The following is a 26958-nucleotide window of genomic DNA, read 5'->3' as shown; positions in this document are numbered from 1 at the left end:
CACAACGGGAACCCAACGGGTTCACGGGTTGTTGAGAAAAGAACTAAAATTCTCCATGTATTATAGACTAGGTCAATTTTCCAAAAATCTTAATCCCAAAGGCAAATGGTGTTAATTTATGGCAAACAAGCTAGTTAGGGGTATTGAGGAGTGCTGAACTCAAATCTGACGTATACCAAGCTCAAAAATGGCCGATAATGCCTTAAAATTGAGAAATCCAAGATGGCCGCCAACAACGGGCTGAAATGTATTTATGTTCATGTCTTTTTGACTAAACAAGGTAGAAACATGAATGAAATGTTCCTCTGGAAGTTTTTCATATATGGGGAATCCAATGCCATATTCAGTTTTGATATAAAATGTGAAGAAACTGATTGAAAGTCATATTTATTGCAAAAATTGTCTTTTTTGAAGATGAATAATTCGTCCACCAGATAAGATCCAAAAGCCCCATCCCTCTCCCTCCCCACCAGGAACACAGACCGCCCATTTTTTAAAGCCGAGAGGCACTACGTATGATTTAAATGTTAGCAGGAAACATATTAGGGATGCAATACCCATTTTGGCTTAGCAAAGTAAGGTCCCCCCAAATAACACTGACGCGCTTCGACGTAAACTAACATTTGACAAGCAATTTGTTTATTTGTAACACGACAACAATGACAAGAATTTTGGATTTAATCGTGCATGAATTGCATGAGTTTATCATATTTGCTGTCAGAGCATTATATGCAGTCCTTCATTGTATGTACAGGTAGATGTGCACACATGACCTTATTCCCGGTCGTCATGACTGTTCCGGCAGTTGTCGCCAAGTTTCCTGCAGTTGCATGCCTCGATGCATTTCATGCGAATTTTCCTGCAGCTGCAGCGTTGGCTGAGGCAACCCTTCGTACAACCACATGGGGTGATCTCCCTGCATGCTTTCGGGATAGGTGGCAGAGAGAGTAGCCGTGGCACTGACTGACCGTCCAGGTGCATCCATCCCATTTCGGTCACTGGAGGAAGAGCAGGATATGGTGATTGTGCTTGGTTCCAGACACTTGCTTGATAGTGTGAACGCATGATGTGAAACTTTGCTGCATCTGAGGTTGGTGGCAGAGTCTCTTGTGCACGACCGATACAAAACAACTTGACTCGTGCTTTGTTGCATGTATCGACCTCCGGCACGCCATATATCTTACAGATGAATTTCTCTGTTGATATAGCTATGTTTTCAGTGAGAGGGCCCTTGCCTAGGCCAATCAGATCAGTATGATGTTGCTGGAACACCTGCCAAGCTGTTTTCTTTCCGTGGCAACTGAACTGAGACACACTATCACAGCCAGTTACGGCATGGAAAGCAAGTAGTGTGTCCACTTGACCAGCAGATAGCAACATGCGAATTTCATGTACTGGGAAATGCTTTGGAGCCTTCGACGTCCCAGCTTTCATGTCGAGACGTGTACATTTCATTCTGCCATAGTGTGCTAGAAGTAGAAGAAGCACGTCTGTATCACGTACTGACACAACTATCGTTTCCATATCAGCATGGATGCAGTGCAAAATCAGCCGGGTATCAGCTTCTTCGTGGTCAGCCCTCAGAGAGGAGACTTCGAGGTCTGGATCAGATGACTTGACAGTGGTCACTTCGGCGAACCCCCCCTGCTACTACAACCACTGGTCCATCTCTCAGGCTGTGTTCAATCAGATGGTTTGAAAGTAGTAAAGCGAGATCTGCTTTATTTTCCTCGAGAGCCATAAAGCTAGAGCAGTCTGATGGGAGAGTAACTGATGGCTCGTTGTCTATTTGATGACGTACCGGTCAGTGGCGCTGCTTGCGTTTGGTCCTGGTACCTGCTTTGATTGATTCGCCTTGATACCTGTCGAAGACTATGTCGATCCTCTAGTATTTTGCTCCCATCTTCAACACATTGTTAGCAAATGTGTTGGCAAAGTCACTCAACATTCCAATGTCAGGCGGCTTTCCAAGTGCCATCACGAGTGCTTGGCCATCAGTGCAGGCAGCTGGGTTCATCGAGTGTAACATTTGCAGGAGTTTGGACTTGTTGCGTCAGTATGTTTGCTAACACAGACTTGTTGGTGAAATGTAGACTACCACTAGTTGTGGCCAAAGATAGTGGGATGGTCATGAGTTCATGCTTGAAGATGTTTTCTCGGTTTACCTCGTGCCCTGCCCTATAAACTGTTATGAGCCTTTGTAGAATGTTCCTGTCCACTTTGATAGTGTTTTGCTTGCCCTTGGAAAGTTGCACGACTTTGTACAAAGAGGCATATGTATTGGCATATGTCAACCTGCCTGTAGATGTTATCTGGTCGACAAATTATTCACCTTGAATCAGTTTCTTCACATTTTATATCAAAACTGAATATGGCATTGGATTCCCCATATATGAAAAACTTCCAAAGGAACATTTTATTCAAGTTTCTACCTTGTTTAGTCAAAAAGATATGAACATAAATACATTTCAGCTCGTCGTTGGCGGCCATCTTGGATTTCTCAATTTTAAGGCATTATCGGCCATTTTTGAGCTTGGTATACATCAGATTTGAGTTCAGCACCCCTCAATACCCCTAAATAGCTTGTTTTCCATAAATTAACACCATTTGCCTTCAGCACTTTAAATATCCACATTTTCTCAAATTTTGCCTTGTCTATTAAAGAGATCTGGAGCAAGTCTTTGTTCAGATCCTCCATTTGCACATATGTATTTGTTTGTTTGTATTTGTTTATGTTATTTGTTAAATAAATGACTCAAATGTATAGGATGACTTAAAAATTTCTTCTTCAGCTCCATGAGTGAGAGTGGAGAGAAAGTTACTCAAGTAAACAGCACATCACCTGTCCAGTCATATGGAATCATAAGGCTGCCCTTGCAGGCCACAAACACGCTGTCTGCTGGAGACAAAGGCCGCGCAAGAGCCTGCAGCAGCAGGATGAGTATCAGTGCTTGGATTTGCCTGAGATACAAACAACAACCCCCATGATTCCTTCTCTCAAACTATGTTGCATCTTCCCATCATTTCATCCTACGAATCGCACCCAAAGGGAAGGCATCTCTCATCGTCATGTATTCGCTCAAAAGATCATTTTCATCACTTTGATCAGCCCACTCTTCACGCAAGTCGAATGTTTGTGTGATCACAATCTCATCGCTTACGAATCTTCATGGTGCTTATTATGGGGGGTTCACCAGAACAGGCAAACACATGGGCCTCACCCAGAGACAAACAGCAGTCCAGTGCTTGTGGCTTCACCAACGGGGTACGTGCACTCAACACCGACCTCGAGGCACACAGAGTAAATGGAAAAGCCAAATAACCCGAGGAGACTGCAGCTGAAAGCCACCGCGACGGCCTGGTCTCTCTGCACACACAACTGCACAGGTCACAGGGCATTAACAACTCATCACTTTCACCACATGGACATGCATACCTTCAACAACATGACAGACACTTTGTCAAGACCATTCTGTGTGTGTGCCTCACCAAAGCAAAGGCAATGGCAGCCAGAGAAGCGAGGAGGAAGTTTATTTTGCCGACTTGGGCGAAATGCTTCGTACGATCCACGTACATGCCTGTAATTACCGCACCCACAATGCCAAACGCGATGGTCAGAGCTCCACAAATGCCAGAAAACTCCTGTCATGGCACACCAAATTTGTGGGTAAGAAGAAAAGATAAACATGGAGACAAGTCATGGTCCATTGCTGTGCTGATTTTTTCCACAAAAAGATCATGGGTTGAACGTTTTGTGGAATGAATCAGCTCAGCAATGGAGTTCAGGTTGTGTCTGATAAACATTTAATTTCATTAGATTTGGCACCCAAAGGGAGTCTCATCTGCGAATTAAGGTAAATAAATTATTTCTCCTATTCATGTTAAATATTCATTCTTGTATACTCCTGCCATGGTAAAATGCAAGGCCATTGACTCCACCAACTGGCCTCTGAGCCTTTGTTCTTCGACAAGAGTCCAGTTGGTTGCCATCTCGGACACTGAACCACCATAGAACATTTTATCCAAGGCTGTTATGCAACTCACACAAGGCCCGGCTTTCCGTGCGTCTCGCACACAAGGCCCGGCTATCCGTGCGTCTCGCACACAAGGCCCGGCTATCCGTGCGTCTCGCACACAAGGCCCGGCTATCCGTGCGTCTCGCACACAAGGCCCGGCTATCCGTGCGTCTCGCACACAAGGCCCGGCTATCCGTGCGTCTCGCACACAAGGCCCGGCTATCCGTGCGTCTCGCACACAAGGCCCGGCTATCCGTGCGTCTCGCACACAAGGCCCGGCTATCCGTGCGTCTCGCACACAAGGCCCGGCTATCCGTGCGTCTCGCACACAAGGCCCGGCTATCCGTGCGTCTCGCACACAAGGCCCGGCTATCCGTGCGTCTCGCACACAAGGCCCGGCTATCCGTGCGTCTCGCACACAAGGCCCGGCTGTCCGTGCGTCTCGCACACAAGGCCCGGCTGTCCGTGCGTCTCGCACACAAGGCCCGGCTGTCCGTGCGTCTCGCACACAAGGCCCGGCTGTCCGTGCGTCTCGCACACAAGGCCCGGCTATCCGTGCGTCTCGCACACAAGGCCCGGCTATCCGTGCGTCTCGCACACAAGGCCCGGCTCTCTGCGGATCACACACAAGGCCCGGCTCTCTGCGGATCACACACAAGGCCCGGCTCTCTGCGGATCACACACAAGGCCCGGCTCTCTGCGGATCACACACAAGGCCCGGCTCTCTGCGGATCACACACAAGGCCCGGCTCTCTGCGGATCACACACAAGGCCCGGCTCTCTGCGGATCACACACAAGGCCCGGCTCTCTGCGGATCACACACAAGGCCCGGCTCTCTGCGGATCACACACAAGGCCCGGCTCTCTGCGGATCACACACAAGGCCCGGCTCTCTGCGGATCACACACAAGGCCCGGCTCTCTGCGGATCACACACAAGGCCCGGCTCTCTGCGGATCACACACAAGGCCCGGCTCTCTGCGGATCACACACAAGGCCCGGCTCTCTGCGGATCACACACAAGGCCCGGCTCTCTGCGGATCACACACAAGGCCCGGCTCTCTGCGGATCACACACAAGGCCCGGCTCTCTGCGGATCACACACAAGGCCCGGCTCTCTGCGGATCACACACAAGGCCCGGCTCTCTGCGGATCACACACAAGGCCCGGCTCTCTGCGGATCACACACAAGGCCCGGCTCTCTGCGGATCACACACAAGGCCCGGCTCTCTGTGCATCACACACAAGGCCCGGCTCTCTGTGCATCACACACAAGGCCCGGCTCTCTGTGCATCACACACAAGGCCCGGCTCTCTGTGTATCACACACAAGGCCCAGCTATCTGTGGATCATTCAACCATTCCGCTTCACACATACACCATTTCCTTGTAATAAAATAAATATCCCAAGTTTATATAAATTCTCTTTCCTTTAACTTTTTAATCAAGAAAATTTTATTTTCAATCACATTTTACATCAAACATCCTTTACATCCTAATTTTTCTTATTTTCCTAAGTCAGGTGGTTAGTGAGGACAAGCATGTCCATAATCATCAGAAATCATGATACTGATTGAATAATCCATCTTACTTGAGTCAATCAGTGCACATATTCATTATACAAAATCTTCGTTACATCAATGGAAGTTGAACTCAATAATTCAACGAAAGCATCTTTGTTGGGGTGCAACTCAGGACTGGGTTTGAATCCATTACCTCCTCAACCATTTCTCACTCTTCTTTCCTTCTCCCTCGACTTTTCAGCTATAACTACTAAATATATATATATATCATGAAGAGGATAGTCAAACTCAAATGGAGAGCAATAAATAACAAAAGACAGACAAAGTGAAAAAGATGAGCTCAACAAATGTGAAACTTTCTCAAAATGGCACTGTAATGAGACAAAACAGTGCACAAAATATAAATCATTAAATACCATACATATCCCGTATAAACATGACATGTGATACATGCGGTTCCATTACATCAGTGTATCCACGAGCACATAGGATTTGTGCCAGGAGTGTGGTGAAGCATGTGATTGCACCAATTCCCGTTCCAAAACAAACCAGGAGGATTAGAAAAGGTCCATTGGTGAACAACTGAAAAATACAACAAATAAATAATTACATCCTGAAAACAATTGAGATATGAACAATGAAACCAATGAGGTCATCAAGGCAGAGAGAATTAAATTGAACATGTAAACTCTAAAGACATTCTCGGGACAAACACCAGCAGCTGAAAGTAGAGCTTTTGATCCTCTCTTCTGGGCCAAGATTTTGGTGGCCATCATAGTCCGTCTATGTGGTATTTTCAACTTCTGTCGGTTCCCCATCCTGTGATGGGTTTATGGTGGACAAGCATCGAAGCAAGGAAGAAATGTTTACCTCGACTCTTAACATACAAAATCAAGGCTCATGGAAGAGTGAGGAGACAGAGGGTAAAAGGGAAACAAAATGACAGTGGGACAGCCGGGCTACAATTTGGCACAATCAGCAAGAAAAAAGGATAAACAGGAAAAAAAGAGGAGAGGTAGAAAGGAAACACGGTGACCAGAAAAGAGGGTTAAGTTAGGTCGGGTTAATAGGGGAAAAGATTGCAAGTAGGGATGGAGTGGAGGTGGTCACATGTGAAGGTAGTGCACTTGAATCCCGAGAAGGTACTGTGATTGAACAGTCTTCATAAGGCAGTTCCTCATACGGGACAAAAAAAAGAGGATAAAGGAGTTAAGATGTGCGAAAAGTCTTGACATTTGAATTCTAAATTGGTGGGGGTTCCTGGAAGAATGGCCGTGTCCAGGAGTTACGTGGGAGGGTCAGAGGATGAAAACAGCAGAGATGGCTAGACAGAAGAGAGGTGGAAAAAAAACAGACTAGCAACCTGCCTACAACGTTAGAGCAACAAATCCTGTGCTTCCGCATGAATATGGGAAATTCCAATTATGTTAAGAACTTTCGATTCCACAAAATCCAGGAGAGTAGAGGGGTGCCAGCCCATAAGGGAGCACAGTACTCCATTGAGCAACAAACAAAGGCCTTGTAGTCTAATATTTCTGATTTTTCAAGGGATGAATGGGAACAATGAAGGATTGTGCCCACAGCTGTCTAGAGGCCAGCTTGACTGTACGAGTACATTATCACACAAACATTTGGACATCGGTATTGCAGCATTCTCTGAGGTTCAGAGACCAGATTGCAGCAAGATCATGGCGAGTGGTTACACCTACTATTGGTCTGGTCGCTCTGATGGTTACCATGCCGAAGGAGTTGCTGTTGTTGTGTCAAGAAAGCTGACACCAATGATAATCGAGGTAACACTGGTCAAAGAGCGTATCATGAAACTAAGGATTCGTCACTCCTTGGGTGTCGTTTCCCTGGTCTCTGTTTTTGCTCCGAATGAGGTGAGTGATCTCACTGTGAAGGACGCATTCTATACCACGCTCGAGTCTGTGCTTGATCAGTGCCCCAGGTGAGATATTCTTCACATCTTGGAGGATTTCAATGCATCAACTGGAACTGATAGGGATGGTTATGAGGCATGTGTTTGTCCCCATGGGTCTGGAACTGTGAACCAGAATAACACCAAGTTCCTTGACTTTGCAAGAAGTCATGGACTTAGGGAGGCTGGATCATGGTTTCAATGCCCACAGGCTCATCACTGGGCTTGGTATTCCAACACTGGTGGGGTAGCAAAGGAGAGTGACCAAGTGCTCGTTGATGGTCGCTGGAGGATGATCCAGAACTGCAGGATCTACCGGAGTGCTCAGTTCCTCAATACTGACCACAGGCTTGTTGTAGCAACTCTGAAGTTGCAGCTTAAATCCAGGAGAATGACACCATCCCAGCCTCGGCTGGATGTTGGCAAGCTAAAGGATGAGAGGTTAGCTGAGGAGTTTGCGAACAAGCTCAGTGGAGATTTGGGGGGTCTGGGTGCTTTGGGAAATCCTGAAGAGTTGTGCAGTGCCTTCAAGACTACCATCCTTGATGTTGTCGGTGGATGTCTTGGAACTCACCGTCGGGTGAAGAAGAATTTTGTCTCTCAAGGGACACTGGATACCATTGACCAAAGTCGCAGGGCCAGGCTGAATGGCAGAGCTGAGCTGTTCAGGGAGCTGAGGCGTAAAACTGTACGTGCGCTGAGGGCGGACAAGGAGGCCTATGTGCGAGAAATCTGAGTGGGTAGAGCATCACCTGTGGTCAAGTGATTCCTCGTCACGCTTACAGAGGAATTCACGTCTTGCATTCCAACAAGCCCATCTCTGCAGTTAGAGCAGACGGCGGTGGGCTTTTGACAGAGCAGACTGAAGTGCAAGCCCGCGAGGCTGGTTACTTTGAGCAGTTGTACCAGGCTGATCCACCAGCTGTCCAGTGGATGTCAGGGGTGTTACTATCCCCATTGCTAACCCTCCAATCAACTGTAGCCCACCTCCGTTTGTAGAAACACAGACTGCGATGAACCGGTTGAAATGGGGGTAAAGCTCCTGGGATCTGTGGCATCCATGCTGATCTTCTCAAGGCTGGTGGAAATGATGTGCCCGTGTCATTGCATGTAGTTCTGTGCTCTGCCTGGAACACAGGTGTCATGCCAACTGACTCGAAGAGGGGCCTTGTTGTCCCTCTCTGGAAAGGGAAGCGTGATCGCCAGGACTGCAACAACAACCGAGGGGTGACACAAGGTCTTTGCTCGAATAATTATTGAAAGGGTTTGCCACCATCTGCTTGAGCATGAGCTTCCAGAGCAGTCAGGCTTTACACCAAAGAGGTAAACAATTGACCATATCCTTGCTCTTTGGGTCCTCACCAGACGCAGATAAGTTTCAGCAAGGGCTGCTTGCAGATTATGTTTACCTTCGCATTCTGCGAAAGGTTATGTTTTGGTCGCTGTGTATTTATTTATTTGTGAATATGTGTGTTTGTTTGTTATTCGCATAACTCAGAAAGTATTAAACCGAATTGCGTGAAAATTGGTGGGATGATTCGTGAATATCCAAGGACGATTTGATTAGATTTTGGGAGCGATCGGGTCAAAGGTCAAGGTCATGAAAAGGTCAAAAACAAACTTTTGAGCATAACTTCCTTCATAAGACAGCTATCGACATGCAACCAACGCCATATTGTTCCATGACAAAATACCTTTCGGGTATGTGGTGTCAGATTTGACGTGACGTCATCAGAAGTGCGTCAAAATGATGTCACAAGATGACGTAAATTTTCAATTTTCGACCTCATCAGTTTTGATCATACCGTTTTGTAGGATTTACCTTAAGGACGTCACACACCAAATTTGACATCGTTCGGACTGACCGTTATGACGTCATTGACGTTTGAACATAACGTTTTTCAATTGTGGCTCAAATGTCCTGATATTTTATATTCAAATATCTATGTAATTTGTTAAGGAAATTGTCCCAAATCCAGGCATTATGATCAGTACCAAATATCTGCTTATTTATGAACAGGTTTTGCAAATTAACTCCATGGTCAAGGTCAAGGTCACACTCAAGGTCAAAATATACTTGTCGGCATAACTTCAGATCTAATAGAGCTATTGACATGAAACCAACGTTAAAATGTTCCGTGAAATAAGAGCTTTCAGGATGGTAGTCCGCGATTGGTAGTGACGTCATTGGAAGTGCGTCAAAATGACGTCACAAGATGACGTCATTTTTAAACTTTCGATTTTTTTCAGTGTTTATCATTCCATTTTGTTGGACTGCCCTCAATGACGTCTAACACCAAATTTGATGTCCATCGGACTGATGGTTGTGACGTCATGGACGTTTTTAAATGACGTTTTTCAAATGTGCCCAGAAAAAAGTAGCGGCGGCGAAGGTATGCGCTCTATCGAGTGCCCGTTCTAGTTATTTCTGTAAAGCGTTTACTCCAGTGAATTGGGATTCCCTCTGGAGGATTGTTGGTCTTCGTGGGGTGCCACCAAAACTGATCAATCTGATGTCTGAACTATATTCTGGCACTGAGAGTGCAGTGAGATGTGGTGATACCATCGCTGACTTATTTCCAGTTGGTACTGGAGGTCGTCAGGGGTTTGTGCTGGCATCCACACTTTTCAACGCTTGTATGGACTGGATTCTTGGGAGGATGTCAGAGAGATCAAGCTGCGGTGCTTAATTTGTGAATGTCAAGCCCTCTGACCTTGATTTTGCAGATGATGCAGTCATCTTTGCAGAGGCATTGGACATCCTTTTGGGGGCCCTCGAGGTGCTGAATGAGAAGTCTGCCCCGCTGGGATTATGGATTTCGTTGGTAAAAACTAAGATACAGGCTTTCAATGACATCTTGGATGCTGCTAGCTCGTCTGTACCTGTTTGTGGCGAAGATGCTGCGGTCACAGAGAGATTCATTTACCTTGGCAGTGATATTCCTTGGCAGCTATGAGCCAGAGGTCAACGGACACCTGGGTCAGGCCTGGGGAGTCATGGATTCACTGGATCATGGGGTGTGGTACTGCCGGTACCTATGCGGGAGGATGAAAGTCTGAGTCTTCAGGTCCTTGGTGCTTCCAGTCTTGCTCTACGGATGTGAGACTTGGACTCTGAGCAGGGACCTGAAGCGGCAACTTCATTCCTTTGGTACCAGGTCTCTTTGAAGAATCCTTGGCTCTCGCTGGTCAGACTTTGTGTCCAACGAGCGGTTGCTGAGAGAGACTGAAATGAGATTTGTTACCTGCATAGTCCGTGAGCGTCAGCTGTGGCTGTATGGATTTGTGGCTCGTTTTCCTGATGCTGATCCTGCTCACCAAATTCTCTCAGCGTGGAGCCTTGTGAGTGGAGGAGGCCAATGGGCTGACCACATGCCTCATGATTGCAGCAGGTTGATCAGCATCTCAAGGAGATGGGGATGGGCCAGACATCTGCCTGGCGTATTTTCCAGACGGAGGCCCCTGGAATACCGGCAGAAGGTGGACGCAGCAACGCCCTGCTCTGGAGCATGCTCCCATACCTGACTTGACCTGACCTTGGCTATACAGTGCCTTCAGAAAGTATTCACACCCCTCGACTTTTTCACATTTTGTTGTGTTACAGCCTGAATTTAAAATGGATTAAGTTGAAATTTTTTTGTCACCGATCTGCACAAAATACCCCATATAATGACAAAGTGAAATTTTTTTTTTATTTTTTATAAATTAATTAAAAATGAAAAGTTGTGTCTTGTTTCAAGAAATATTCAACCCACTGAGTGAATACTTTGAATGTAAAAGAGCCTTTGGCAGTGATTACAGCTTGGAGTCTTCTTGGGGATGTCTATGAGCTTTGTACTTCTGGATTTGGAGATTTTCTCCCATTCTTCCTTTCAGATTTGCTCAAGCTCTGTCAATTTGGATGGGGATTGTTGGTGAACAGCAATCTTCAAATCTTTCTGCAGATTCTCAATGGGATTTAAGTCTGGGTTTGGCTGGGCCATTCAAGGACTTTCACGTTCTTGATCTGAAGCCATTGCGTGTTGCTTTGGTTGTATGCTTGGGTTGGGGTCATTGTGCTGTTGGAATGTAAATCTTCACCTCAGCCTCAGGTCTTTTGCGCTCTGAAGCAGGTTCTCCTCAAGGATTTCCCTGTAGTTGGCTCCATTCATCATTTCCTATATCCGTAAAAGTCTCGCAGGCCCTGCCGCTGAAAAGCATTCCCATAACATGATGCCACCACCATGCTTCACGGGAGGGAGGGTTAGATGGGTGATGAGCTGTGCTTGGTTTTCGCCAGATGTAGCACTTTGCATTCAGTCAAAAGAGCTCAATTTTCATCTCGCCAGACCACAGAATATTTGACCTCATGCTCTCAGAGTCTTTCACGTGCCTTATTGCAAACTTCAGGTGTCCTGTCATGTGCCTTTTTCTCAAGAGTGGCTTCTGTCTGGCCACTCTCCCATAAACCCTTGATTTGTGAAGTGCTGCAGACTGTTGTACTTCCTGCAGGTTCTTCCATCTCAGTCAAGGAAATTTGTTGTTGTCAGAGTGGTCATTGGGTTCTTGATCACCTCCCTGACCAAGGACCTTCTTACTCGGTTGCTCAGTTTGGTCGGACGGCCAGCTCTAGAAAGAGTCTAGGTAATTCCATATTCTTTCCATTTCTTAATGATGGAGCTCAATGTGCTCTTGCAAACTTCTATCACTCCAGAAATTGTTTTATACCCTTCCCCAGATCTATGCATCTTCACAAATCTATTTCGGAGTTCTACGGACAGTTCCTTGGAGTTCATGGTCGAGTGTCTGGTCTGACATACACTGTCAACTTAACTGTGGGACTATATACCGAAAGGTGTGTTTCTTTCTAAATCATGTCCAATCAATTGAATTGGCCACAGGTGGACTCCAATGAAGTTGGAGAGACATCTCAAGGATGATCAAAGGAAATTGGATGCACCTGAGCTCAATTTGGAGGGTCAGATCTAAGGGGTTAAATATTTATTGATGCAAGACATTTTTCAGATTTTCATTTTTAATTAACTAGAAGCACCCGCTCTCTATGGGAGCCATCAAGGGGGTCATGTTATTATATTTTTGCCTATTTTACTCCAAGGGGTCCCAGGATTACACACCCAAAAAAATGGTTGCTGTTTTTGCAGTACCTGGGAACAGACAGACGGACAGACGCTGAATTATAGTAAGATGTCAAAATCTCTAAAAAAACATGTTTTCACTTTGTCATTATGGGGTATTTTGTGTAGATCGGTGACAAAAAACTTAAATGTAATCAATTTTAAATTCAGGCTGCAACAACAAAACGTGACAAAGTCAAGGGGTGTGACGACTTTATGAAGGCACTGTATGCTTGTTCAGGAGAGGTCTTGGCTGATAGCGAAGCAGAGATATTCAAGATACTGAAGCTCTTGCAGTGGTTGACCATGAAAATAAATTGATTGGCTAGTTTGATGCCTCATCTCGAGCCACAGGTTGAGATTGCAGGGTGTGCCAAGATTGAAAGACATTCCATTTATCAGATCAGTTTTGTCACAATCACTTTTGTCTACACAACTCTTGCCTTGTCCCATCATTCCATCTCACAATCCTTCGTCACATTTTCTTAAAGAGAACTGAGATGTACCAGTCTTGATTGTACACCACTGCTGCCAAATAACACTAATTGCCCAAAGATGCATATTTCCGGAAACCTTATTAGCCTTTCTGTCTCCACCCACATTCCAGTATGGTGCAAAATATGCTGCAGGTGTCGTTTAACCAGTGTGGCGAACCCAGTGTTTGACCTTCACCCAGGTGCTGAGCAAACGTAATGCAACATGATCACTGCATCCAGAACACCCTAAACGTTTCCATCTCGATGTGCGTAAGCACAACACTGACGACATAAAGGGAGGATCGTTTCCCACAACATGACCCTGTGTTTTGAGAGTGCTAAGTAGGTTGTCCTCAAAGTTTCAGACTCCAAATTTCAAAGTAGCGAATCACACCATCACACCAAGTAGCGAGTCCTTTGCGTTGGAAAATGCTGTCAACAAGCAACCTGATCATCAGATCTGGAGAAAACGAGCTACACTCCAATACATGCACCAAAGACTATCACAGCTGGTTCATCGTGGTGGAACTGGTCACTGGTGCAGGCCCGTGGAGTCACATTGTGGTACAAACCTGTTTGATGTTTATCAGGAAGGGTTGAGTGCTCTGAGTAGTTGCTCCAATGGAGGGTGGCATTAAAGGGGCACTGCGTTGCATGAGACAAATGACTAAGAGGGTTCCCAACAGAGCTGGAACAGCATACACGATCAGCTGGGGGGAAGGGAAGAGGGGTAGGAAGTGGGTTGGAGAGGGGTGTTATACTTGGGGTTTCAATGTTGTTATGATGGAGAAAGATGATAACATGGGAGTGAAATATGAGGGGTTGTGGGTGTATATGGGTGTGCAAGTAGAATGGTGAGTCTACTTGTGACCCTACCATCGTAGAGATCTGTTCGGCGCTGTGCACGATTAGTGGAGAAATCACGTTTGTGAGCATGATTCCCAGAGGGTTGGCTTCGGGAAGGAAAACAGAAGTTATATATAAATAAATGTGAAAAAAAACTTACACACAAATGCAATCCTAATTGGCAAAACAACCTAACAACTGAAGAGATTTTCAAAAGAGACCAAGATGATCATGTAGAAATATAAATGCGATGCAAGAAAAGGGGACACGAAGAGCATGGTTGATCTGAAACTGAATAATTCCCTCGATTTGTGGTCTGAGTAAAAATACAAGTCAAACAAAGGCCCGTTGGGGAAGTGTGAGCAGTAGTTCAACAAGACAGTCGGAACATGCCCGGCAGTATCACTACCCTTGTAATTAGCTCGATTTGCAATTGTACAACTTAAAGGGTCTTTTTCTCCAAACTACTTGCACTCACCTGATGACAAAACATCAATTACTGTAAAGGAGAAGAAGCTGTGTCTGGTAGGACAACGTGGAGATATGTGCACTCGACTCTGAGCTGTCTATCCTGGGTTTGAATGTCGATGTAATCCGTCATTCTGGTGTTTCACGTACAGGGTGATACATCAATGACTCAGCCGGAGAGGGACGTCTGGCAGCATTAGCAATTGGTGAAGTTAAAGATCCCATGGTCTTCGACAAAGAAGGGGGTGACATATCACGCCACCCTGAACAAATTACAAATTCCTGCATCGAGTATCCTCAGTCAGTGGTGACCCATCTGGAATGTTAACCCTTGCCAAGAGTGCTTTGGTAGAACCAATGGTCTGCAAAGAGGGTGGTGCAGTGTGTGTACGTGTACGTGTGCGTGTGCGTGTGCGTGTGCGTGTGCGTGTGCGTGTGCGTGTGCGTGTGCGTGTGCGTGTGCGTGTGCGTGTGTGTGTGTAGAGCGTTGGTGCTGCCTAACCAGTCTCCTTCGCTATTGGGCACAATCCCGGACGGGTCACCATTCTGACACAGGATACCAGCTTGCCGGCACTCATTTTGCTGACCTCGGAAGGATGACTGGCTGAGTCAACCCCACCTGGTATTAATTCAACAGCCAAGCAGGATTTGAACTCAGGATCCAAGGATCCCAAGCCCACCACCCGAACCATTAAACCAACACCATGCATAGAAAACCATGTTGCTTGCTTGGAACAAAATTGCCTGTAGGGCAAGTACTCTCTTATGATATTCATAAATAATCATGAAGATAATAGCATGACTCCCTCCACTCCCGTAGGAGCGGGTGCTACCCGTATATTAGAAATCCTTATTAGAGTGAAGGTTTCCTCCTCATACAGCATCAATGAACCAATTACTCTACCCGATTTTCGCTTCGCGTGCGAGGCGTAATGATGCAAACATGTAAGAAATGCGACTGCAAACCCATGGATGCGATGGTGTTAGCAATCGCCCTCTGATTTTCAGGAAACCACACTGCAGCCACTTTGGTGGGTGCAAAGAGCAGGAGGGGTTGAGCGAGTGCTGCCACCGTCTGTCCTGTCATGACCAGGGGGAATCCACGCAACACTGTAACCATCCAGTCCTGGACGCCAAGAAGCCTCACCAAGGCGCCGACTCCGTTCAACAAACCTCCCGTCACCAACTACTAGGGGGCAATAAGCAAGGAAGAAAGAGGAAAACAATGAGTGCTTTTGATCTGCACTGTCCTTTAAACCTCAATCCCATGTAACACTCAAGACAGGATTAGGCAGATCCAGGTTCTCGTGAAATCCGTTTTTACAGGCGAGCCAATTAGAGTGAAAAAAAAATCCCCTCCATGCAATGCAGGTTTGATGGATCTGAATGGTTCTTTCCTCGTGAGCCTTGTCGCAAAACCAAAAGGATGGACATTTTAGCTTTGCTTACAGCAATTTTTGTTTTAAAAAGGAAGAAACAAGAGGAGACACCACCTGAGTCACGTGATTGGTTAGGTCGGTGATGCACTCTCAACCATTACACTTCAGCCCACTTTAGGAAGGGATCCGAAAAAGAATCTGGGCCGGCTCAGATTGCCAGCAAATGTGGGTGGCCTAATCAACATTGAAACAGTGTCAGGGACAACTTGGTTTCCAACAAGGGTTGAGGGGTGCGTGGAACCATTGTATTACTGCAATATTCCAAAATTAATTACAATAAGCTGCTTAAAATGTGTCTAAGATATCTGTTTAATGATATCATAATTCGTAGCCCCAGGCATCCTCACTGGAAGCTCACAGCCCCAATGAAGCTAACCACTCTGACTGGATTCTCCCAGAGATTGAGCAGAGAAGAAATGTAAAGTATTAAGTCTATTGTGCAAGTTGTAATCGAGTGGTATGGAGTGTAGAATTCAAGGTGACAGCACGGGCCGAACAGGTCCTGATTTGGGTCAAGCACGATTTAATAAGCATGCCACTGGTGTAGCCATTAAGGGGTGGAAATCTGTGCCAACCTTCCTGATCACATCCAGATGAAACACAATGAAAACATGTCTTAAGGGATACCAGTTTAGACATCACGGTTTGCCAGAATCCCAAGAAGAGGTCAATGCATTCATCCAAGAAGAGATATTTCAAAGTCACCTTGTGAAAATGATGAGAACGGGGGTTGGTTTGTTGTCAAAAAGTCCCCCTCCTGCCCCCCCCTCCCACGACCTCTAAGGAATGGTCTTGTGTCAGCAAAAATTGGCACAGAAGTGAGTTATTCTCATTGTAGATTCTAAGCAGCATCACGCACTCTTCCTGGCATTGGGAGAGTTTCCTGATGACGTTAGAATCGAAAAATTGAAATGGGAAAATAATTCACGCATTATGTGCACTCCAATTGTTAATATCTCTGTAACAGCGCAACCAATTTACAAAATGCTGGTCCTGAGGGACTCTGTGTTAACCAATTCTGTGGTCCATGAAAACTCAGTGGTGTAATGGTGAGGACATCCGCTCTGAATCTGGGAGGCCAGCGATTCGATCCCTGTCCGAGTCACACAAAAGACTAAAAATGAGACGTGCTGCTTCCGTGCTTGACACTCAGCATTTAAAGGAAAGAGTATGGGGAAAAAAAAACACCCTATAGGTTGGTATCCATGAGGATGAGGAAATTCATCCTCAATAGCTCCACTGAGTGCGGCGAGAAAAGAGACGTCATAAACATGATGTCCTGGTACCCAGAGTGCTCTAGGAAGTGATGTCACTTCCGCCAATCTCAGCGGCTGTGTTTGTGTGTGAGTAAAGTTTAATGTTGTCTCGTGTATCTGTCTGCATGTATGTGTGATTTATGTCGCAGCTCCTTCAGGAGCTTTAGAGTCTGTAAAAATAAAATAAAGAACTTTGGAAAATGCTCTCAAAAGGTTCAACTTTCAAGGAAAGCTTCACAGCAGTGATGAAAACCGAGTAGATAAGACACAAAGGAGGACAGCAAGTAAAGCAGGTGGGACATTTTGCCCTTAAGGGTTTTGGATATTTGGTAGGGGCAGTCAACTCAAAAAATGTACCGCAAAACGCAGTCCAAATGAATCTGTAGCCCAGGAAGCGAGAGGACCACAGGGTATACAGACCACGATGTAAACAAGAGAGAGCCAGTTGATGAGGTCCGGCTTCACAGCCATGAACTGCGCCGCATGGTCGGTGACCGGAGCCATGCTTAGCCACACCTGAAAGGAACAACAATGACCGTGCCTGGATGAGTGCTTTGAAGGCCGTTTGTGGAAGAACAATAAAGCAAAGAAGTTTGTATTGTATGTTTAAAGTACCATTGGCATGGATGGTTTGCATATTTAAGGTTTGGCCTAACATTGTATATTTAATGAACTATGACATTAAACCAAACGATACATCAACAGAGAGTGAGTAATCTTAGTGTGTGGATCCTGATCAGAATACATTGCATCATTTGCTCTTTGTCACTTATCACAATTTTTTCTGGACAGGATGGTGTGGAGGTAGCACACTTACCTCTGAGCTGTCTGTTGTGGGTTCGATTTTCCAAGCTGACGATAAACCTAGATTGATGCTTCCCAGGTAAGGCGATGAATCAGAAAGTGCACCATCCCTCAGAGGGACGTGAAGCCAGACATGGACGTGTCTGCTAGCATTAGTTGGTGCATGTTAAAGAGCCCACAGTGTACTTCATGAAGAGTAGGTAAGCTGTCATTGGCACCCTGAACAAATTACAAATTCCTGCTCTAACCTACAGGGGCACTGTATCAGCGGAACAGCTGTACCTCAAGAACCGCAGGCATGTGTTGCATACAAAAGATAGAATAAGAAGGCCCGAGCTGAATGTGCACTTGTGAGAACCACCGAGACCAGCACTCAAATGCAGCTTTCATACTGAGTTGTTGTACCGGGGAGCAAGGGAGGGATATCCCAAAGGCAGCTATTGTCGGTGCACTGCTAAAGCCGTACCCAAGAGGATATGCTGACCACACATGCACCGATATAATCTCCCATGGGTCACAACGGGCAACAATCAGGTGCACTAAAGAGTGCACTCTCCAGTGCACTTCTGGTGTTTCACACTCTCACAAAGACCAAGGTTATCCCCACTTTCCTAAAGAGAACAATGCAGGGACTTTTGTTTTTCCAAGTCTTCAGCAAGAATAAAAAAGCTCAACATCTTCCCCTTTGTGTGTCCTCAATTACCTTTTATGTTGATAAGATGTTATATTTTGTGTCGTTTATAATATTAATTGTGCAGAGTTAATAATTAAACGTTTATTTTATTAATCCTGAAATTCCTTTGCTTTGTGATCCGTACACATCCAGTTCGAGAGGTTGGTTGGTAGAACGTAAAATTGGCGATTCGACCACCGTAATTCCATGCAAATAACCCGCCCCTTGGTATACCCAACACATGTGGAGACCCCACACCTGTGGAGAAAAAAAAAGTGCTCAAGAAAAATTTCAGGCAGGTATAACCTGCATATGGGTATACCCCATAAGCTAGCTTTGTTCTCCACATGACGTGGGTGTTCAGTTACCAAGTTTCTTGTAGAGCGCTCACCAAGTGGCTTAAGCAATCAAGCAAGCACTCCATTCAAAGCCATTAAAGAATGGCTGAGTTGGCGAGCGCTAGCTAGCTGCTCAGTAACTGAACACACCCCGGGAGATGCACCATGCCCATTATTTCCAGCAGCTAGCACGGCTTTGTCAAGGGCCAACAAACAGCGCTTTTCAAATTCATCTGCAGTAAATAACCAATTTAAATTAAAATATATATCTTGACAAAGGGTTGTTGTAATAATTAAAGTTTACTCTACTGATGTGTTATAAACCAGCGTGGTTTCCGGTAACGATGCCACCGGAAACCATGCTGCACATCCATTAGAAATGTATAAATACCCTGCAGGCTGTTGAATTCCATATCATTCCACGAAATCCTCCATACCATTACAAGTTCCTGCCGTACAATGTCTGCTGTCAGGACTGTCGGACCCCAGCATTCGCGGTTCCGAAAATGTGACCTGCTTCTACATTCGCAGTCCTATGCTTCTTGTATTCAGAGTTTTTCACGGGATTTTTGATTTTCTCTTATGAATCACGAACCGCTGGGAAGCTATCCCCCTTTTTTCCCATTGAAACAATGTACCACCATTCGCGGAATTTTTCAAGAATGTATCCCTTGCGAATGTCAGGGTCTGACAGTAAAAGTAAGAGAAAACGTTAAAGTTTCACGGCCAAATTCAAACTGAAAGTTCGTAAGTTCGCAGAAGAGCACATGAACAGACAGGCTGGTCATGTATTTAATTGCCTCTTTTTGTATCTATGATCATTTCACTTGGTCCCCTGTGGTTATGTCACGTGCCGTATGATGAAATACCGTATCGCCCGCGCAGCAGTAGACGCCGCAGTTGGAATTTTTGGAACCAATTTAACATACAGCCCATGGGTTATTTGCGTGAACATAAGGTACATGGAAAGATAAACTGCTTGGCTCATTCCTCGTGGTTCGACAAAACTAAAGACCTTTAGGATTTAAAGAAATGACCCGATAGCTCAAGTCAACAAGACTTCAGGTTCCGTGACCACCCCCCCCCCTCTTGATTCACAGCAATGTGTTTCATAGACAAAGCAGCACAGACAGACATTCTCATCATTTTCTCAACTTGGATCCTTTCCTCATGCACACGTACACAAGGAACGTTGACATTGGTGGAAGCTATGCCCATAATGTGTGTGCTCAATCACCAGAGAATTAATTATCCATCATAACAGTGACGACTCCATCTATATCTCTCTCCCAGACAAGGACCAACTTTTAACCACTCATCCCAACCCTCTCTTCATCATATGTGGTGATTATAATCGTCACCATGCATATTGGTTGGGTGTTGGTACCTTTCTCAGCAGCCATGGCTCTTCAGCAAAGGACTTCTGTAACTCCATGGAACTGATTCAATCTGTGGCAAACTTCACTACAAATGTCTCCTGCTCTTCCTCTGCTCCAATTGATTCATCTGATCACGTATTTGTGAAAGTCAACATCTCTCTGGATATTCTCAAAGAGCTGCCTCAGCGCTGGTGAGTGTGGCAGTTCACTCAGGGAGATTGGCAGGGATTGCATGCTGCCATCTCTCTTCAAGACTGGTCTCCCATATCTACCACCCAATAAATTAACTCACCCGAGGAATCCTTCCACAGAAACCTGTTCTCTCCTGTTCACAGATTCATCCCATTTTGCCTTCAATTATCCCACCCATGGTACATTGAATTGCATGGTGAGGCAGTTTCCCTGAAACCTTCTCTTCATGGAAGGCAAATCTGACTGACAGCAATCTCAGTGTATTCCACAAAGTGTGTGTCCATTCTCAGGAGAGCCAGAAAACATCTGTCCAACCTCAATAATTAACTTTCAAACTCATGTCCCTCCCTTAAAACCTGGTGGTACCTTGTTAAGTATGTCTCTGGAGTATGCTCCTTTCATCCCTTCCCTCTCTTCAAATGGCACCACAGCCGACTCTGCTCGTGAGAAAGCTCAATTCCTTAATTATGTGTTTGCTTGCAAATCGTGCCCCCAACCCCTCAATCTCGATACCCATCCTTCCCTGCCATACCAAACTGCTCCTGGATTCTGTGTATTTTACACCCAAGAAGGTGGACAAGTTTATGGCAAACCTCGACTCTAACTCTGCAACTGGACTGGATGGCATCAGTTCATGTGTCCTAAAAAAAACTCTGCTGCACTTGCACATCCTCTCTATGTTCTTTTCACCTTGTCATTTGTGCTAGGTCATCTTCCATCTGCTTGGAAATCCTCCAATATCAGAGCATTACATGAAAAAGATGTAAAAATGGATCGCCTTAACTACAGACCTTTCAGCTTACTTTCAATAATCAGCAACGTCATGGAATCCATCATCACAGTTGACATAAAATCCTCTATTTTCCACAACAACCTGATCTCAGATCCCCAATTCAGATTCAGACCTGGTCACTTTTCCTTGGACATGCTGCTTCCACTCACCAAACAATGGATGGAGGCCTCAACGTCAGACATGAGATCAGAGCCGTCTCTCTGGACATATCTCATGCTTTCAATAGTCTGGCATCCTGCCTTACTCTCCAAACAGTCTGCTTATGGCATCCAAGGCCAACTCTATACATGGCTTACTAACTTCCTCTACTCTCATAGTCAACATGAGGCACTCAACAGAATCCTTTCATCTCCGCTCTCTGTCAAGGCTGGTGTGCCACAAGGCAGTGTTCTCGGCGCATTACAATTCCTAATCTTCATCAAGTATCTATCTATCTGACTCTCTGGGAAATCCCATGTAGCCATTTGCTGATAACTCCACCCTATGCCATGACATCCCTCATCCTTCGGACTCCCTCTCTTCAAACTGTAACGTCCACCATTAACAGTGTGGACTGTGGTCACGTCATGTGCCAGGAAATGGTAGGCTTTTAAAATTTATTTTTTAGAATTCAAATACGTAGTATGTTTTGTAAAAGTAGCATTAAATTATGTACATGTTCTTTATTGAAACTAGTGCGTGCCCATACGTGCGTGGCTGTACGTGCAAAAAAAAAAAAAAAAAATAGATAAAGAAATTTCAAACCACGTGCCAGAAACAACAACCACACAGGCCGTTCCTTCGCTCTCGCGTGCCCGTACGTGCGTGTCCGTACGTGCAAACCCCAATTTTTTTTAAAAACTTTCAAACCGCCAGCCAGAAACAACCCCACAGGCCGTTCCTTCGCTCTCGCGTGCCCGTACGTGCGTGACCGTACATGTAAACCAAAAAAAAAAAAAAACTTTCAAACCGCCAGCCAGAAACAACCACACAGGCCGTTCCTTTGCTCTCGCGTGCCCGTACGTGCGTGACCGTACATGCAAACCAAAAAAAATTAAAAAAAAAAACTTTCAAACCGCCAGCCAGAAACAACCACACAGGCCGTTCCTTCGCTCTCATAAATGACGACTGGATTGGGGCATTGTGTTTATCTATAAATGCGCATAAGGAATTGAGAAATTGTTGGAATACAGTAAGTCATCAATATCCGGAAGTCCGTAAGTTGTAACCCGTAATGGGGAACGTGCTCCAACTTGGCCATAACTTGGGAACCACTCGTCTGATTCATTTTAAACCTTTTGAAAGGCAAACAAACAGAGATTGCTGGAATTATAGATAGATAGAAGATAGATACTGTGGGTGCAAAACACCAAGCAATGTGTCCTGTTATTGGTAACGAAGGCGTCCTTTCATCGGCCACGCCTACGCAGCAACGTGTCCTGTCATTGGTTTGGTAAATAAATGGCCATAACTTGGGAACCACTTGTCCGATTAATATCAAACCTTGAAAAGGCACATACTCAGGTCCCCAGCAATATACCTGGCAAGTTTCAATTAGATCGGACCAGTGGTTGTCGAGAAACAGCAGTCACAGACAGACAGACACACAGAGATTGCTGGAATCACAGATAGATTGAAATGTATTATGTGTATATACAAATGTATGTACACACACACACACACACAATAAATATATATATATATATATATGTATTTAAAATTGGCCCCCTCTGAGTGTAGGCTTGGTGCTGAAGCACCATCGGTGCCATTGTAAACCCTGCACTGGGTAGCTTCAGTATGGATGGGTGATTGTGTGCGTCTGTACGGAGTGTTGTCTGTGTCGGTCTTGTCATGGGTGTTGTGTGGTTGATGTGGGTTTTGCACCCAAGAACTGCCTTCTTCCACTATCCCCCCCCCCCCAAAAAAAACAAAAAAAAAAACATTTTGCATTTTTTTTATTTTATCTAAAGTTGCGTGCTGTTGATGTGGCAGAGAGAGGCATGATGGGCCGAATATCCTCCTCCTCCTCCTCCTCCTCCTCCTCCTCCGAGAAACAGCTCGGAAATTGGCAGAAAAAAGACAAAACAAAAAGAACATAAATGGCGGTTTAACATTCCAAGGGATGGAAATGTAACAAATTCTGAGGTTCCAAGAAAAATCGGGGGCACGAACTGGAGAAACAAACGCCACAACAGGTACAAGCCTTAACACAGCCGATCCGATCGGGGAGGATCAACCAATTCTCTGAGTGAAAGACTTTGACCTGACTCGAACCTTCACTCCTTGACTTGCACGAGGTGACGTCACTGATGTACGTAATAAATAAATGATTATTTACACTTCAATTGTATCGATGTATAAAATAGTGTACCGTAGAGTAAAAAGTTTTCATGTACAGGTGTAAAGGATAATGGTGCGGTGTATAGCCGAGTAACGTTTAGTGGAACCGGTCTCACTGCTTCTTTGGGTTCGCGGTTTGTTCGAGACGTTGAAGGTTCGTGGTGAGTTTTAAATTACATTAAAAAGGAAAACAAGACGATGCTCGAACCGCAGAGTTCGACGCGTTCAGGAGGCAGAGCACGGCGAGCACGACCCAGCGGCGCTTCTCCAGCACCACCACCACCACCACCGCGGGACTCTTCGGCTCTTCAGGAGACCCCAACTCGACGGCGCTGCCGCACTCCCTCTCCACCTCTTCCTCCGCACCCATCACCGGCACTTGTTATCTGGGTTTCAAACGCACACCGACAGCGTCTCACACCATTTCCTCACAGACGCTGATCTCTGAAAAGCGAAAAATATCCTTAATTATACCTTCACGTCAAGTTCACACCTTCAGGAACTTGTCACCGAGAAAGTGAAACCCCGTGCTCACTCCTCACACGTCCGGCATTCACAAACCCCGCCCTCACACGTCCGGCATTCACAAACCCCGCCCTCACACGTCCGGCATTCACAAACCCCGCCCTCACACGTCCGGCATTCACAAACCCCGCCCTCACACGTCCGGCATTCACAAACCCCGCCCTCACACGTCCGCAATTCGCAAACCCCACCTTCATATCCCTGGCCTTCACAAACCCCGCCCTCATACGTCGAGCCTTCGCAAACCCCGCCCTCACACGTCCGGCATTCACAAACCCCGCCCTCACACGTCCGCAATTCGCAAACCCCGCCCTCACACGTCCGGCATTCACAAACCCCGCCCTCACACGTCCGGCATTCACAAACCCCGCCCTCACACGTCCGGCATTCACAAACTCCGCCCTCACACGTCCGGCATTCACAAACCCCGCCCTCACACGTCCGGCATTCACAAACCCCGCCCTCACACGTCCGGCATTCACAAACTCCGCCCTCACACGTCCGGCATTCACAAACCCCGCCCTCACACGTCCGGCATTCACAAACCCCGCCCTCACACGTCGAGCCTTCGCAAACCCCGCCCTCACACTCCTGGCCTTCGCAAACCCCGCCCTCACACCCCTGTCCTTCGCAAACCCCGCCCTCCCACCCCTGGCCTTCGCAAACCCCGCCCTCACACCCCTGACCTTTGCAAACCCCGCCCTCACACCCCTGTCCTTCGCAAACTCCGCCCTCACACCCCTGTCCTTCGCAAACCCCGCCCTCACACCCCTGTCCTTCGCAAACCCCGCCCTCACACCCCTGGCCTTTGCAAACCCCGCCCTCACACCCCTGGCCTTTGCAAACCCCGCCCTCACACCCCTGGCCTTTGCAAACCCCGCCCTCACACCCCTGGCCTTTGCAAACCCCGCCCTCACACCCCTGGCCTTCGCAAACCCCGCCCTCACACCCCTGGCCTTCGCAAACCCCGCCCTCACACATGTGATACAACCACTCGTTAAACAGTTATGAAAGTTTTTGTTTTTTTCTTTCCACAATCCCAACTGACCTTGTACTCGAGTGTTGAAACGTACTTTGCCGAAGCTGCTCTCGTAGTGCGGTATAAACTCATGGAGACCAAGTACTAATACGTACTTCAACCCTGAGAGGCGTTGGAATGAATATCTGACAGACAAACGTACATAATAAAAAGATGGCCCAAAAGTAAGCACCCCTCATTGAAACAAGTATATTGAGTTTTGGGATTAAGACGATCCTTGAAGTCACACCTTGACGTTTTAGCCAGCGTTTGCCGACGTATGAAAAGTTGGGCGAATACGCTGGCTAAAACGTCGAATAGGTTATGGGTAAGTTTTGTATACGTTAAGAGCACACTGAAACACGCTGGCATACGTCGCAGTACACCGAGCTTGTCGACAAATTTTAAGCATGCTCAAAATTTTTCGACGTATGCCAGCGTATGACTCACACGTTCGGGATACGCTGGCCATAAGTTGTTGGCACGTTATGCGATCGTTGACACACGTTACTTGTAAGTTACTCATAAGTCGAAACACGTCGAGGTAATGTTTAGCGTACCCGAAACGTATTTCTAACCTATGAGTAACGTGCCTTGAACCTATGTGTAACGTATCTCCAACGCATATTGACGTATGTAGACGTATTTGACGTCTTCCGTACGACCACAGGACTTATTGAACGTGTTTCTAACTTACAGCTACCGTATAATGGCGTATTGGCAGCGCTTAGAGGAATTGGTATATAAAAATGGGTTTCACAGGAGGAACCCGTCAGTGTTCCAAACTCCATGGTTTTTTTTTTCTTTGGCATGACGGTGATGTTGACACTTTGATTTCCAGTGCAGTTATGATTTAAATCGTTGGGCAGCAGCCTATTAATAGGCTACGCCACATAATCGTCGGCGATACGCTGCCGCGCGCTATGCATAAGTTAGACTATCGTTGGGCATAAGTTGTGAACGCCGACAACACGCCAAGCATTCGTTGGTATAAGTTATTGAAACGTTCTGTGTACGTTACTAATACATTATGCATACGTCCAACTCGTTATGAATACGCCCAAAACTGAAAAAAAACATCAATAGTTCAGCGTACGCCAGCGTTTCAGATCAATTTTGATACGTTGCCATACGTTGGCTAAAACGTCAAGGTATGACAGGGCCCTGAGTAACGTGCTTTGAACCTATGTGTAACGTATCTCCAACGCATATTGACGTATTTGACGTATTCCGGACGACCACAGAACTTACTGAACGTGTTTCTAACTTACAGCTACCGTATAATGGCGTATTGGCAGCGTTTAGGGGAATTGGTATATAAAAATGGGGTTCACAGGAGGAACCCATCAGTGTTCCAGACTCCATGTTGAGCAGATGTCCATGTCATCCGAGAGATGGAGGATCCGGCAAGGCTGAGACGAGAATACCAACTAGCTGTCCTCCAACATCAACATGACCTCATCGATTTGACACTGTACCAGTCGCATGCCAATAGAGCCAGGAGAAGAAGAGGTGAACGGAGGAGAAGGAACTGGGTGAGACCAAGGATCGGGAGGAGACGGCAGTTTGGCATGTATGACCAGCTCATGGTGGAATCGTCGAGCGGCAGCCTTTTAATAGGCTACGCCACGTGATCGTCGGCGATACGCTGCCGCGCACTATGCATAAGTTAGACTATCGTTCGGCATAAGTTGTGAACGCTGCCAACACGCTAAGCATTCGTTGGTATAAGTTATCTATAAGTTATCGAAACGTTCTGTGTATGTTACTGATATGTTATGCATACGACCAACTCGTTATGAATGCGCCAAAAACTGGAAAAAATATCAATAGTTCAGCGTACGCCAGCGTTTTACATAC

At 46.1% G+C, this 26958-nt stretch overlaps 2 protein-coding genes across 6 annotated transcripts in view; one reads left to right on the top strand and one right to left on the bottom strand.

The window, feature by feature from the left end:
- Nucleotides 1-26958, top strand: part of LOC147016196 (uncharacterized) — a 142726-nt gene that overhangs the window by 91782 nt on the left and 23986 nt on the right. The window lies entirely within an intron of this gene.
- Nucleotides 1-26958, bottom strand: part of SLC49A3 (solute carrier family 49 member 3) — a 39849-nt gene that overhangs the window by 9226 nt on the left and 3665 nt on the right. Inside the window, exons 1-10 of one of the 5 annotated variants that reach the window (XM_085849016.1) lie at nt 25129-25244; nt 23764-23941; nt 17415-17573; nt 15329-15548; nt 13925-14001; nt 13621-13758; nt 6003-6119; nt 3490-3642; nt 3222-3379; nt 2843-2961 (exon numbers count right to left, since the gene is read on the bottom strand). In XM_085849016.1, the coding sequence (XP_085705142.1) occupies nt 2843-2961; nt 3222-3379; nt 3490-3642; nt 6003-6119; nt 13621-13758; nt 13925-14001; nt 15329-15548; nt 17415-17573; nt 23764-23925 (1303 nt within the window). In that variant the 5' untranslated portion in view covers nt 23926-23941; nt 25129-25244. Of the gene's footprint in view, nt 1-2842; nt 2962-3221; nt 3380-3489; nt 3643-6002; nt 6120-13620; nt 13759-13924; nt 14002-15328; nt 15549-17414; nt 17574-23763; nt 23942-24029; nt 24183-25128; nt 25245-26958 lie in introns of those variants that run through there. The other 4 variants (XM_085849015.1, XM_085849014.1, XM_085849018.1 and 1 more) reach the window with 4 other exon arrangements.

The sequence above is a fragment of the Eptatretus burgeri genome, chromosome 12, assembly GCF_056783735.1.
Source record: "Eptatretus burgeri isolate ZD-2024b chromosome 12, Ebu_testis_v1, whole genome shotgun sequence".
In the NCBI taxonomy this organism is placed as follows: domain Eukaryota; kingdom Metazoa; phylum Chordata; class Myxini; order Myxiniformes; family Myxinidae; genus Eptatretus; species Eptatretus burgeri.
The sequence above is the reverse complement of the archived record's forward strand: the minus strand, read 5'-3'. Positions and strand labels throughout refer to the sequence as shown.